General features: G+C 37.3%; 1 protein-coding gene across 1 annotated transcript in view; it reads right to left on the reverse strand.

Annotated features, from left to right (window-relative positions):
- Positions 1–2,851: 2,851 nt before the first annotated feature.
- Positions 2,852–14,637, reverse strand: part of RERG (RAS like estrogen regulated growth inhibitor) — a 118,107-nt gene continuing 106,321 nt past the window's right edge. Inside the window, exons 4-5 of the mRNA XM_080811798.1 lie at positions 6,374–6,447; positions 2,852–4,834 (exon numbers count right to left, since the gene is read on the reverse strand). Of these exons, the coding sequence (XP_080667924.1) occupies positions 4,427–4,834; positions 6,374–6,447 (482 nt within the window). The 3' untranslated portion in view covers positions 2,852–4,426. The remainder of the gene's footprint in view (positions 4,835–6,373; positions 6,448–14,637) is intronic.

Raw genomic sequence — 14,637 nt, forward strand, 5'->3', positions numbered from 1 at the left:
CCACAATGAGATATCACCTCGTACCTGTTGGACTGGTATTGTCCAAAAGACAAGAGACAACAAGTATTGGTGAAGATGTGGAGAAAGAAACCCTAGCGCAGTGTTGGTGGGAATGTAAGTTGATACAACCAATATGGAAAAGAGTAGGGAATTTCCTCAATAAATTTCAAACAGACCTACCAAATGATCCAGTAATCCTATTTCTGGGTATATATCAGAAGGAAATGAAGTCACTATCTCAAGGAGATAGCTGGACCCCCATGTTCATTGCAGCATTATTTACAATAGCCAAGATGTGGAAACAAGTGTTCATCAATCAATACATAGATTATTTTAAAAAGTGAGATAGATACACACATCCACATATTTGAATATTATTTAGCTAGAAAAAAAGAAGAAATCCTGTCCTTTGTGACAACATGGGTAGACTTTGAGGGCATTAGGCTAAATGAGTCATATAGAGAAGACATATGTTATATGACCTCACTTATATGTGAAAACTTAAAAAAAAAGTCGTAGAAACAGATTATAGAGTAATGTTCATCATAGGTGGGGGCTAGGGGAGATGGGGAGATGCTGGTGAAAATCTCCAAACTTCCAATTATAAGATGAGTAAGTTCTGGGGATCTAATATTCAGCATGATGACTATCTTAACAATGCTGTATTATATACTTGAAAGTTGTTGAAGAGTAAATCTTGAATACTCTCACCACAAAAAAAAAAAAGGTAATTATGTGAGGTGATGAATATGTTAATGAACATTATTGTGGTAATCATTTCACAATACATACACGTACCACATCATCGTGTTGTATACCTTAAACTTATACAATGTTATATGTCAATTGCATCTCAATAAAGCTGAAAAAAAAATGGGCACTGGTTTCTAAGCATAACCAATAAATTTTCCTTCAAATTCCATTTTGGAACAAACAGTTGTATAGTATCAAGGCATAGTAATACCCAAACCTAAAAACTTATTCTTAATGTTGATCACCTAATAGGAGCTATTTTAACATATTATCAGGCTCAATTTTTAAATATCATACCTCTGGAACATGAATAGACAAACAGACCAATGAAATGGACAATTCAAAAGCAGACATATATGTATGCTAAACATAGCATTTCAAATCTATGGAGAAAATATATTTATGTCATTTTTTTCCCCCTCAGAATCCTCCAATAACTTCTTAGCTCAGAACAACTCAATTCAACATTACTCTGATTAAATCTGGCCCAATGAACTGTCACTTCCTTATAATCCTCAAAGTGGACATAAGCTGGTTTAAGAAGAAATCTTATTTGGCACTATCCTTTGAACATCAAGTGTTTTGTTTATCCATGTACAGGTAAGTATTACACATGTTATTTGAAAGAAAGATCCCGAATTATGGGTTCCTCCCCAGCGCTGTGAGGCATGCAAACCCAGTATTTAGAAATAAAGTTTTTTGAATCTTGGAAGAAAAACAACTACGAACAGCAAATGTTGTAGTGGTAGTATGGTGATAACAACCCATTATTATTCAAGAACACACAGGTTTCCACCATTAAAATATTCTATTAAAAAACCCAACTTATTTATAACCTTCATTTGTGGAGAAGCCTGGGGCATGAGAGGAATAACTAATTTATATTTGTGCAATCTCATGTTCTTCTGTAATTATCCGTTGGCACGTATGCCAGTGGTTCTTTGAATTTTTAACATGTCTGGATTTGTACATATACGTCTAGGGAAGTTGCTGGTGTTGTTGACTGTGAATTTCCCTTCCTTAGTGTTTGACCCGACATGGCACCCAGGTTTTTCACTGTGCTTCCTTAGGAGCTTGCTCTTTATAAGAATTGTCTGAAGTTGTCTGCAAGTAGAGGTATGAGACAGTGGAAGAGGCTGTGATTCTGGAAGGTGGCAACATTCAGAAAATAATTTTACTCTGCTTTCCCCTTCCCAACCCTGTCTAGACATTACTGAAAATGAATCACAGCCAGGTGACCTACTTGGTCCTCTAATAGGTAGTTATCTAAATTTGCAGTTTTATGAATTTTTGACATTTTTTCTTACTTCCAGGTGCCTTATTTTTTCCTTTCTTTTAATACCTTCCCTCTGCTCTGTCTTCCAGTTTTTTTGTTTTGTTTTTGGTTTGGTTTTGTTTTGTTTTTGTCCTGAAGAATGATATAAATGGCTCTCTCAACTGTTTTTAGTTACTGCATTCACGATCACCTTTCATGTCTCCATATTTTGGTTCCATGCTATTACTTTTGGCTAGATTATTTTCACCATCTTTCTTTCCTGGGTTACTTGTATGTATTGTTCAGTGTTTAGCTAAGACACTATCGAATGTACTAAATTGTTTTAAGTTAGATGCCCAACTTATATATAAATATCTCCGAATGAATGAATGAAAGCATAAATGAAGCAAATATTCCCTAAATTTTCTCCTTTCTGTGTCTTCATCCCCACAAGTTCCAGAACAAGAGCTATAGGTCAGTCTACTAATATATACTAATAGTATGAGCTCTACAGTCTCACTGCCTCTCTGGGTTCAAATCCTGGCTCTACCCACTAAATAGCTATGCAGTCATTTTTCCTTATAGCTCAATATCTTCATCCCTGCAATTTTGAGCATAGCAATATCACCTGTGTAGGGTATTTGAGGATTCAATGAGATAATACATGAAGTACCTAAAATAGCACCTAAGCATGCTACAGAAATAGCTGCTATTAGGAATAAGAGCTTATTTTTTGTATCACATTCACTGCTTTGTCAACTCTACAATTTGATTGTCTACTCAAGTTTCTCCTAAAATTACAAACTTTTCATGCTATCACAAGAAAGACTGCTCAAATGTGACAGAATGTGAAAATTATGCTTTTTATTATATCACATAAAATAGTTACACCAAGTTGTCCAAATGCATTGGTGAATTAAAGCTTCCAGCTCTTACAAATTTTTATACATATATCTATGCATTTATAAATACACACATATGTAAAAGATATATATTTTCTTCTAAAATAAAGTGCCCAAATCTTGATATATGGGGGCATAATAGGGAAAAAAATCATGAAGTTTAATCAGTTGCAGATATACTTTCCACAATATAGGAATCTGTTTTATACACATTTATTCAAGGATACTGAACGTCAATCACTCATTCTTTTCTGAATTCTAAGTGAATTAATTTATCCAAAATAGTAGAAGTCAGGTAGACAATTTAATGAATCATAGATTAATTTTTCTTACTGTGCCTGGCATTAGAGCCTTGGCTCCCCGATGTTAGGGAAGTTTAGCTTCATTCTTAATTTTCCTGTTTTGGGGACTGTTATCTTTCTGCTAAGATGATAAACAGAGAGACAGAAATAAATCAGACATCTCCAATTCTAAACCCTCTGTTAGCATTCAGTGAAGTCAGAGTTTGGTGAAAAGTCTCTTAATGTCTTTACATTACCCTGGGCTTGGTGAGAAATGACCTAGCAGGATTTGAATCGAAGGATCTTTCTGCCTCTTTTTTTTTTTTTTTTCTTGATAAGTGTGTTCAGTCTTTTTAAAGATTTCATTTATCCATTTGACAGACAGAGATCACAATTAGGCAGAAAGGCAGGCAGAGAGAGGGGAAGGGAAGCAGGCTCCCCGCTGAGCAGAGAGCCCGATGCGGGGCTCGATTCCAGGACCCTGGGATCATGACCTGAGCCGAAGGCAGAGGCTTTAACCCACTGAGCCACCCAGGCGCCCCTCTTTCTGCCTCTTATAATGAAATCTTGTTGAAGCCACAGAAGAAGAATCAGAGTACAGTGATCAGGAGCTCATTGAGAGCCCATTCAAATTGAAATGGAACTCTACTACAGTGGAAAACTTTGTGAAAATGTGTTCGAATTTAAGAACAAAATAAGGGCTAAAGAAAAACTAGACAATTTGAGACAATTAACAAAATCCTTATTTCAAAGAGGAACTAGGGCTCTACTCCCTGCTCCAGTATCTCAGCGGCTCTTCCCGGATTTTTAATGTATTTTCTATACTTTCCACTTTTAAGAGGATCATTTGAAGTCTTTGACAAGGAATGGAATGTCAAAATGCCTTAGAAAAGCCTTCAACCTATTCAAGCAAGGTGAGGATGCCTAAAAATAGCTTAATATGAACCCAGCCATTTCAGAATCTCTGGTGATTACAGGTTCAAACTACAATAGAGTGTATCTTATTCAAGCAGGAAAAGGGGAAACTGTCTGCACTAAAATTGCATAAAACACTCTATAACTTCTCAACATATGGGAGACCTGGGAACAATGGGAAGCCCAGACATTTCCCAGAGTCAGTACAAGGAATGGAGTATTTTCTTTTACTTTGGGCAGGGGAAGAGGGGGGAAAGGGCAAGAAAGTGTTTCCAATTACCTGGCCTACCTCCATGGGGCCTTTGCAAGAACAGAGCCACTTAACTACTGATTTTGGTGAGCATCTTATTAATGGCTTGCTTGACATGCGTGGTGGAACTGCGTCGCCTCGTCTTGCCCTGGACCATTCTCCTGCGACGCACCTCTCGACATAGCTCATAGAATATCTCGGTGATGTTCCCTTCTCCAGTGCAGGCAGAACACTCATAAAAAGCACAAGCCAATTCTGTGGCCAGCTTCTCCCCTTCTTCAGTACTAACCTGTCTGGAGTGGTCCAAGTCAGCTTTATTTCCAACCAAGATAAGAGTCACATTCTTGGGCTTTTTGATCTCATCCAGGATGTTCTTAAGGGGCAGCACTTCCTCAAAACTTCCTCGGTCAGTAATGTCATAGACCAGCACAAAGCCTTCCCCCCATCGCATGTGTCCCTCTCTCTGAATGGTATCTTCCTGTTGACAAGGAAACAATGGCAGTTGGGGAGTTGGAAGTCATCACAATGTATAGATGCTTTTCATGCCAATTATGAGTCCTTAATTACTATTCTTTATATTCAGTGTCATTAAAATTTCTTGATTGCCTGTAGAAGCTTCCTTTCTCAATCAGTTTGGAATAGGAGTATTACTTACTCATAGCAGGATATGTCAGGGAACTAAAAATGTTCTAACTGCATAGACCTTTAACTTTCTGCTTCTGATTTTCCTCTTGCTGTATCATTAAATCCGTAATTACCAGAAGTATAAAGAAATCATCTTAGTTGGGCACACTGCCTCTAAGGATTTTCATCACAAAGAATTGGTGAGTAGGAAACAGACAAGTAGACCTCACAACACCCTTCAGAGATCAGATTAAGAGGCACAGCTTAGTGAATGGTTTTGATTTCATTTTTGATTTAATCTCTTTTGCCTTTAGATTCTAGATAGTTGGGTACCAGGGACAGAAAAACAGGGAAAAACTGTAGAGAGAGTCCATCTCAAAGCCAGGGTTTTTTTTTTTTTTTTTCCTAAACACCTCCCGAATGTTATAAAGTCCCAATAATGATAGAAACTCATCTGAAGTGATTTTCAAAGGAGGTGATCATTCTTTCCTAGGAAAGTAGCACAGGAGATTTGAAAATGCACCACTTTCATGGGCTCAAATAACCTTTGTGGGCATGTAAGTCCCTGCCACCTCTCTCTAGAATCAGGGTTGTGTGCCAGGGAAAGCACATATTAGAAGGAGGTGGTGAGGAGAAATAAAAGTGTCTTTCTTGGGTTAAATGCTTAAAGTCCTCTTCAGATCATAGGTCACTGATAGAGCACCATGAAACCCTTCAGCTCCCTAACTTTCATTCCTAGTGATCATTTTATTCTTGAGAACTAAGCCTCTCTACAAACCTATCTGTAATTCCAGAACTGACTGCCATCAGGGAAAACTTATATTAGCTTTCTTTATAATGGATTGTTTGTTGTACAATTATGTGGTTCAAATTTTCAATAGGATGTGTTGAGGTCTGGAAAGAATATTACAGGAAAGATTCATAAAATACAACATTCTTTAAAAAATGATTCTGGGATTATATAAGTTTAGATAATATATACTGAAATTCTTAAAGATTCATCTTTTACATGGGCATGTAAGCCTCTGAGAACTTCCCCAGTAAAAAGAAATGCTGAACTCCATCAGAACATTTCAGAATACTTAACCATGAACCTCTTAATATCTTGCTATCTCCCCAAAATATATGTGGGTAATTCTAAATGATGTCATGTCAATGTTACAGTATTATCAATTCCCCCCACCCCACCAAAGTACCCAGTAATTTATATAAGGATGCACACATAAGCTCTTTCAAATATGTTAGTATATGAATAACTAGATAATTAAAGAGAAAAGTCTTTAGGCATCATTAGTTAATTGGAGGAAAGTGTCTTAATTTTGTTCATAGTATGCATGTACACATCTCATTTTTATTTGATCCAGAAAAGATTTTAACTGAACCCTTTATTCACCTGACCAGCAGTATCTAATATCTCCATGGTGACAACTTCATCATCAATGGTTGCTTGGTGTCGGTAGGTTGATTCTGAGGGAATGAGCAAAGAAGGAAGGTAAAAAAGTAAATTAGTGCATGGTTTAATTTGATCTTTAAATGACAAAGTAGTCACAGAAGTATGTCTGTTTGTATCGCATAAAGGAATGTGCATCCCAGCAGGAGAGGATGGACGGGCAAGAATGTGCCATCTCTGTACTCTCTGAGCTCCTGGAAGTCTGGGTCCTCATGTGGGAGCCACAGACTTTCAGGACATAACATGGGAGAATCTCTATGTCTCTTTGCTCATTTTATTCTTCAGGAGGCCAGCTTCCTGGTGTATAAAATAGGGTCTCTACATCCTAGACTGAGAAAGTGCTTCCTACAAAACGCTTGCTACCTTGATACTCCTAGAACCCAGTTTCAGGAAATCACTGCTAATGATTGTCCCTGACAAGATGACATATAAACAGGAGCCGTTCATTTCCTTCAAGACCTCAACCCTGGAAATGTATTAGACATTAGAGGAGGTGGATAGCCATCCATGTAAAAAATGAGCATGTAAAGCTATGAGAGACCCTCGTGGTGGTAGAAGGCCATTGGGTCCCATGTTTGGGGGATGTGTGGGAAGCAGAGGAGGGCTGGGGCACATGGCGGGAGAGGAAACAAAGCAGAATTCTCCTGCTCATGTTCTCTCTTCAGGGTAGAAAAATGACAACCACTCAGTACCAGCTGTAGGCTGGTAGGTTAATATCAGGGTGGCCCCCAAGCTCTATGGGGGTGAGAAGTCAGTAGATGCAAGAACTTTGGGTGGTCTGAGTGTGCCTTTCACCACATGAAATGGAAACCAGACGTTAAGATAAATATGAACTGGTGTTGCTCTGTATGAAAACCAGAACAGCTGAAATGCCAAGCTCAATAAGTGATTGACAGAGCTGATGAAGGTCGGGTTGAGGAGCTCTTCCAGAGGGCATCAGTACATGATAAAAAAACTGTAAAAAGTAAAATGTAAGAGAGATGGATAATAGAAATGGACATGTTATTATCTCTTATACAATGAGCTTTAAAGACAATAAAGTACATAAGGGCTGAAAATACTTGAGGGTGAAAAAACTGAGAATTTCCCAGGATGAAAGGTCTTGGAACAGTTCAGATCAAAAGGATGTGAGTGCCTGGGTGGCTCAGTCAGTTAAGCCTTTGCCTTTGGCTCAGGTCATGATCCCAGGGTCCCAGGATTGAGCCCCACACTGGGCTCCCTGCTTAGCAGGGAGCTTGCTTCTCCCCTGTCTGCCACTCCCCCTGCTTGTTCTTACTCTCTCTCTCTCTGTGTCAAATAAATAAATAAAATCCTTTAAAAAAAGATGCACCATTGTTAAAAAAAAAATAAGGACTTAAAGGACACACAAAGAAAATCCCATATATAAAACAATCACAGCAAAATTTACGGATATCAATGATAAAGAAAAATTTTAATGGATATACAAAAAGAAGCACATCACCTACAGAAGGACATGACTCAGACTGACATTAGACTTCTCACCAGCAAAACTGGATTCGAGATCCCAGTGGTGTAAAACAAAGCAATCAAACCACATCAAAAGCAATTGAGAATTACAATTCTAGATGATACCAATACATTAGGGTGGGCAGGGTGGGGAGAGACAAGAGGCAGATTTGAGTGAGCTAATGTAGTTGTCCTACTCCTGAAGATGACGTCATAAGAAAGCAAAAGGAGAAGTGACTTAAGTATTCAACTTAACAAATCAGAAAAGGAGCATAGAATAAATCCAAAAAGATACGAGGAAAGAAGTAAAAGAGAAAACCACAAAAGAAAGAATGACACAAGGTTAACAGAACCAAAGCATGGGGTTTGAAGGGATTTAAAAATAAAAAAGGTGGGAGTAGAAATAAAAAAATCTGGCAATACTGACTCATAAATTAAAAGAGAAGGAGCAATCAAGCACAATTTAGCATAAAAGAAGAAATAACTACATATTCTGATGAAATGAAAATAAAATATTATGAGCTATATACCAACAAATTTCAAACCCTGATAAATTCTGATATTGAAACATGTACGGACAGGTGCAATGAGAACTGGAACACTTAACCTGGTCAGTAACTGGTAAGCAACTTAGATGTTAATTGTTGATCCCTTCTGATCATAAAAAGCAACCACATCCGATTGGTTTTAAAGAAGGTTTCTATAAACACTAAACAAGTTATTCTAGAAAGTAGAAAAAGGATAATCATCCAATTCCTTTTGTGGGGCATTATGTGACTCTAATAAGAAGTAGTATAAGAGTAGTAAGAAGAAAAGGACAAGAAAATTATAGGCTCACTTTATTCTTGAACATAGACTCATAAATCCTAAATAAAATATTATCCAGGTGAATTCAATTAGTGTAAAAAGAAAAGTACATCATGATCAGTTGAAGTTTTTTCAGAAATATAAAGAGTGTTTAAAGTCTGTCAATGCATTTTTAAAAATTTTTATTTAAATTCCAGTTAGTTATGTACCTGGTGTTCACCATAAGTGCCCTCCTTAATACCCATGACCTATTTCCCCCATCCACCCCCCGCACCTCCTCTCTGGTAACCATCAGTTTGTTCTCTATAGTTAAGAGTCTGTTCCTTGGTTTTCCTCTCTTTTTTTTAACCCCTTATGATCATTTGTTTTGTTTCTTAAATTCCACCTATGAGTGAAATCATATGGTATTTGTCTTTCTCTGACTGACTGATTTTGTTTAACATAATACTTTCTAGCTCCACCCACATCATTGCAAATGGTAATATTTCATTCTTATTTATGGCTGAGTAATATTCCATTACATATACGTACACACCACCTCTTTATCCATTCGTCGGACACTTGGGCTTTTCTATAATTTGGATATTGTTGCTATCAATGAAGCTTAACACAGTAAAGCACTGAATGAGAAAAAAGTGCTAAAGAAAAAAAATCACATGATTACCTTTATAGGAAGATCTATAGCATAAGGAAATTTATATAAGTTTAAGGTTTATGGATACACAGAAAAACACCCTTTTCAAAAAATATGTAATACCTAGTATATACTGCTTACTATTTGAACAAGAATTGTTCTAAATTCTTTACTCATATTAATTCATTTAATCTTCACAAATATCTCTGCAGTAGGTATTAGTATTATCTCCCTGTTACACAAAGATATGGAGGCACAACAACATTTAATAACTTGCCGAAGCTCAAACAGAGTAAGTGGTAAGTGGTAGAGTTGACATTGGATCTAAGGAAGATTGACTTTGGAATGAGGCTTATACCACTATGCTAAGAATCAAACATATTAGATTATATACCTATGGGAAAGAGGAGGCCAATGGTGTCACAATGGGGGATGCAGGAAAAATAAAGTGAAATCATAAATAATATAGATAATAATAATAGAAATATATAATATAAAAGAAATAAGTGTGCGAAATAATAGAAATGTAATAAAAATTATATAAAGGATTCATAAGCACATGAATGGTACCGTGGATAGATTAACATGATTCACTTAATTCTTTACACCTAAACTACCCAAATCCCAACCAACCAACCAACCATCCAAACAAACCTGCAAGTTTGTCTCAACAGGGTGACCAGTAAGTCAGTCCTTTTATTTATTTGTTCATTATGCTTTCATTTCTTTATCTCACCAACTATTTTACAGTTCTTTTTTTTAACCACAGTTTTTTGTTACTCTGCTACAAATATAATCTCCTACCTAAAATACAAACTACAGAAAGGAGGCTTAACTAACTAGCATAACCTAGCCTTCTACCTGCTATAAGCTGTGTCACGATCATTGCCACAGGCATGGCGCACGGCTGAAGTCTTCTCTGAACAGCAAAATTTAAAAAGGAAGTTATGTTCAATATATTTTAATAAACATATTTTTGCAGTGCTGTCATTCTGTTAGAATAGGTAATCCGTATGTGGTATGTACAATGATTCTCAATTCTAGAACATTCTATCCCTCTACTTTTAATGTTAAAGGGGAGATGATTATTTTGTGTAATTTCACTCTAAAGTACGATATATAGCAACTTCTTATCTCTAAATATCTCTAAATGTTCTCTCAATTATTTCTTTTTGCATCTTCAGTCCTCCAGCCTGAGGAGGAGAGAGGCCCAGAAGCAGCAGGCAAGCTAGGATCCATGCCGTTTCTGTTTCTTCCACTCCCGTTCTGTGGTGGCCTTTGCACTACCTTCCTTTTTAAAGGGGCTGGCATCAGCCCTGGGGCCTGGAAAACAGAGTTCTGGGATCTCTTCCATCTCTTTACACCAAAAGTTGTCTGACAGACAGGGACATTTTTCTCTGTTGCTTCCATGATAAATAGGGTATGTATTTCAACCACAGAAGGCCACAGTAGGGGGGAAATAAAATATAATGAAAATTGTATGAAGTTGTGTGATTCTCTGGCTGTTTGTTAACTGAAACGAAAATGAAGGAATGCAGGAAATGAGGGAATGTCTGCCACAGACATAGCAGCGGGGAGCAGCAGTGATTTCATCGAAGCCGAGTACTGGTTTCATGCCATTTTGAGCCTTTTCTCTTTAAGCCTCTTCTCTCTCATTAGAAACCCATATCTTCACGTCAACAGTGGAAGTATACAGCCCACACAGGCAAAATGTTGTGCCTCCGTGTGCTAACTTTAACGAAGCTAATTTGAAAAAATGTACTAAGCACTTTTTGGAATTAAACCCTACTATTTATTCCAAAACATAAGAGAAAATGTGTATGTGTGTGGAGAGTGGACACACATTTTAGTTTGTTCCTACTAACCTGAAATGAAAATTCGGAGTCTTTTTTTTTTTTCTTCTTAAAGGGAAGAGGGGTGATTGTTTAAGGCATATGTCTGAATGAAATAAAATAATATATACTATAAGACCAATATAAGTTTCAAGATGGAATTTGGTACATTTTAAAATTCGAACTAGGGAGCCTAGGTGGCTTAGTCATTAAAGTGTCTCCCTTCGGCTCAGGTCATGATCCCAGGGTCCTGGGATCGAGCCCGCATCAAGCTCCCCACTCCGCAGGAGGCCTGCTTCTCTCCTTCTCCCACTCTCCCTGCTTGTGTTCCTGCTCTCGCTATCACACTGTCAAATAAATCAATAAAATCTTAAAAAAAATAAAAATAGGCCGAATTTCACTGTGTATGAGCAATACGTGATTTAAAACTTGCATTCAGTAATATTTTTATAAGTAGTAGCAGATTTTGTATATGCTAAGAGAAGTTGATGCTCAAAGGGATGTTGTAGATGGCTAATCCTTTTATTGACTTAGCTTTTTTGCAAATTTCAACACATTAATATGGACATTTAGCCGGTACAGTAACAGCGGTTAGTAATGCTGATTTATGCTACAGTGAAAATTGTACTGACTTGAGTTCTATTACTGGTCTAAACACAAACCAGCCACATAGTCTTGAATAAATTTACTTTGCTGGACTTATTTCCTTATTCGTCAAAGGACGATCTCAATGTTCCTTGCTGTGCCGATATTGATTGGTTCCATGAGTTGGCTAAGCACTTCTGCTTTAGTCTCGAGTTCAGAGAATTTATTCTGGGTGTGTCTCTCTCTTGTATAAGCCTTTCTTTCCAAACAGAGGATACTGTTATACAGGAAGGAAGAGCAAATCAAAAAGCCCAAGTGCCAGTGGATCTGTCTCCCAGTTTCTATCCTCGTTCCTGTCTGAGTCTTTATTCATGAGACAGAGACTCCATTATCCATTCAAACACAGAGTATGGTGCTTCCAATATAGTGGTAGTAGTGGTAAGTGCTGACATGCGGTCTCTCTCTTCTTCCCCAAACACCCATCTCTCTTTCTCTCTCTCTCTCTCTCTCTCACACACACGTACACACAACTAGCACCATCTAAGCCTTTGTCCCTATTCTCTGCCATGATCAACACTCTCTAAGGAGAATAGGACTCTCAGAAGTAGGGATTCAGTTCTTGGGGATCTAATCAGAACATGGACCCTGTTGTTCTACAACGAGAATGTTACCCTCACCACCATCAGGGGGTTCTTGTTCAGATGGTGTGAGCCCTAAACCTCACAGGCTTCACTTCTGGTTTTCAAATGCTACTCGGACACCACCTCTGGTCTCTGACTACCATTTCACTGGTCCATAGTGAAATGAGAAAAATGTAAGGAAAACTAAAATTGCCCAGTGTAAAGAATTGAATGTTTTTTTCTTAGCTTATAGCCTTCAAACCATGTGGATGTGCAAAATATTTGCTTTTTCTATGAAACCCAAATGCAAATAGACCTTGGGTTTTGTTCCCTCTCACACTCTCTCTTACCCGTGCTTGCATCTCTAATGGTAGTTCCTAAAATAATGCTTCTCCATGAGAAAAAAAAAAAAAGAGCAAAACCCACCAAAACAAAGAGTTTGGGAATCATTCACTATCATAGTAGCAAACTTCCTTCACAGATTTACCTCAGAGCAGTAGATATCCCAATTTTGAAACATTAAATGGTGTTCATAGTCTTCAGCTTCTCAAGGAGCAATAATTCTGTCACAAGTTGACAACACTGCACTATTAAGAAAATTTTTTCCCTTCCTTTCTTTTATTGGAGTATAATTAGCATACAGTGTTATAGTATGTTTTTGAGGAAGGCTCTGAATTCAGAATTCAAGACTGGCTTTTGCAAATATGCCACTTAGCTTTTTAATGGGAGCTTTCCCTTTCAGTGGTGGTTTTGAAACGTTATGGTAGTATGAAGTCAAGCCCCGGAAATCTTGATTCATCTTGAGTCAAATAGATGGGGAACTCCTGTAGGCTAGAATATTGGTGACTTTCAGCACACACACACACACACACACACACACACACACACACCCCAGTTTCCAGGGTGAGTTAATGAAACCCTCACCTGGAAGTGAGTCATACACCTGATCAACGCTCTTGTTGCTTAGCAGCAGTAATCCTTTTTAAGCAGTACGGTACAAGGTCACTCAATAAACTTTCATTGTTCTTAGTGAAGGAAGCCTGTATTATAAATAACTGATGCGGGCAGATTTCTATTAACAGCAGTTGTTTTTCAGAAGGAATAAAACAAAAGGGACAATGACAATGGTTCAGCTAAAACTGATTTAAAATAGTAACACTGGTTACTGGAACACGTTCAGAAAGGTAAAAAAAAAAAAAGATCATTTTTTATAAGCTTCTTCTTTTGTTGAGATATACTGGGATTGCTAAGTAAAAATCAGGATTTTTCTACTGAACTCCCATAAAGCATTAAGATTCTCAGGAACTTTGTAAAGCTTAGATAAGTAATGAAAATATAAGAGGAGAGTATTTATTTATGTGAAGCAAACAATAGATAGCAAATGATTTTTTAAAACCAGGTGCATTTTGATCCAAATACGTCATTTTAAGATTAGATTGTGGCTATGTTAAAAATGTTAAAAATTGTTAATGTTGAAAACTATTTAAAAGCAAAAACAGGGGTGCCTAGGTGGCTCAGTCGGTTGAGCATCTGCCTTCAGTTAGATCATGATCCCAGGGTCCTGGGATCAAGCCTCACATAGAGCTCCCTGCTCAGCAGGGAGCCTGCTTCTCCCTCTCCCTCTGCCCTTCCCCTGCTTGTAATCTTTCTCTTTCTTTCTGTCAAATAAATAAATAAAGTCTTTAAAAAAATAAAAGCAAAAACAGATAAGTAAAGATTAATAAATGTAGAGGCATGTTATTAGATTTGAAAAAAAAACTGAGTAGTGTAAAGATGTGAGTCTTCTTAAAGTAATTTATAGTTTTAATGCAATTCCAATCAAAATCATGTCATGTTGTGATAGAGTTTTAATAATTGGCTTGGAAGGATAAACTAGAAATCCTAGCCAAGATAATTGTGCAGAAAGTTAGAGAAAAAGGACTTTCTCTACTGTGTGTCAAAATGTTCCACAGAGCTCAATTATCAGAAGAATGTGGTACTGGGGGTGGATATAAAAGGCAAATCTAGAGCCATATCCGAGGGTAAATGATTCAATGTATTAAAAACAAACAAACAAATAAGCAAACAAAAAACAGCTTTGGCAGTAGCCTCGGCAAAGTGGGGACTATTTAGTAAATAATAGCAGGACAATTTGGCAACTATTTGGAAACACTGTTGGATCTTCGGTCTGCACTTTCACAAAAAGAAGTCCCAGATTAAAAAGTTATAAATTAAATAAACTCTAAGGTAGCTCTGCATTCATGTCTGTCATAGTACTTATCA

This window comes from Martes martes, assembly GCF_963455335.1.
Source record: "Martes martes genome assembly, chromosome: 8".
In the NCBI taxonomy this organism is placed as follows: domain Eukaryota; kingdom Metazoa; phylum Chordata; class Mammalia; order Carnivora; family Mustelidae; genus Martes; species Martes martes.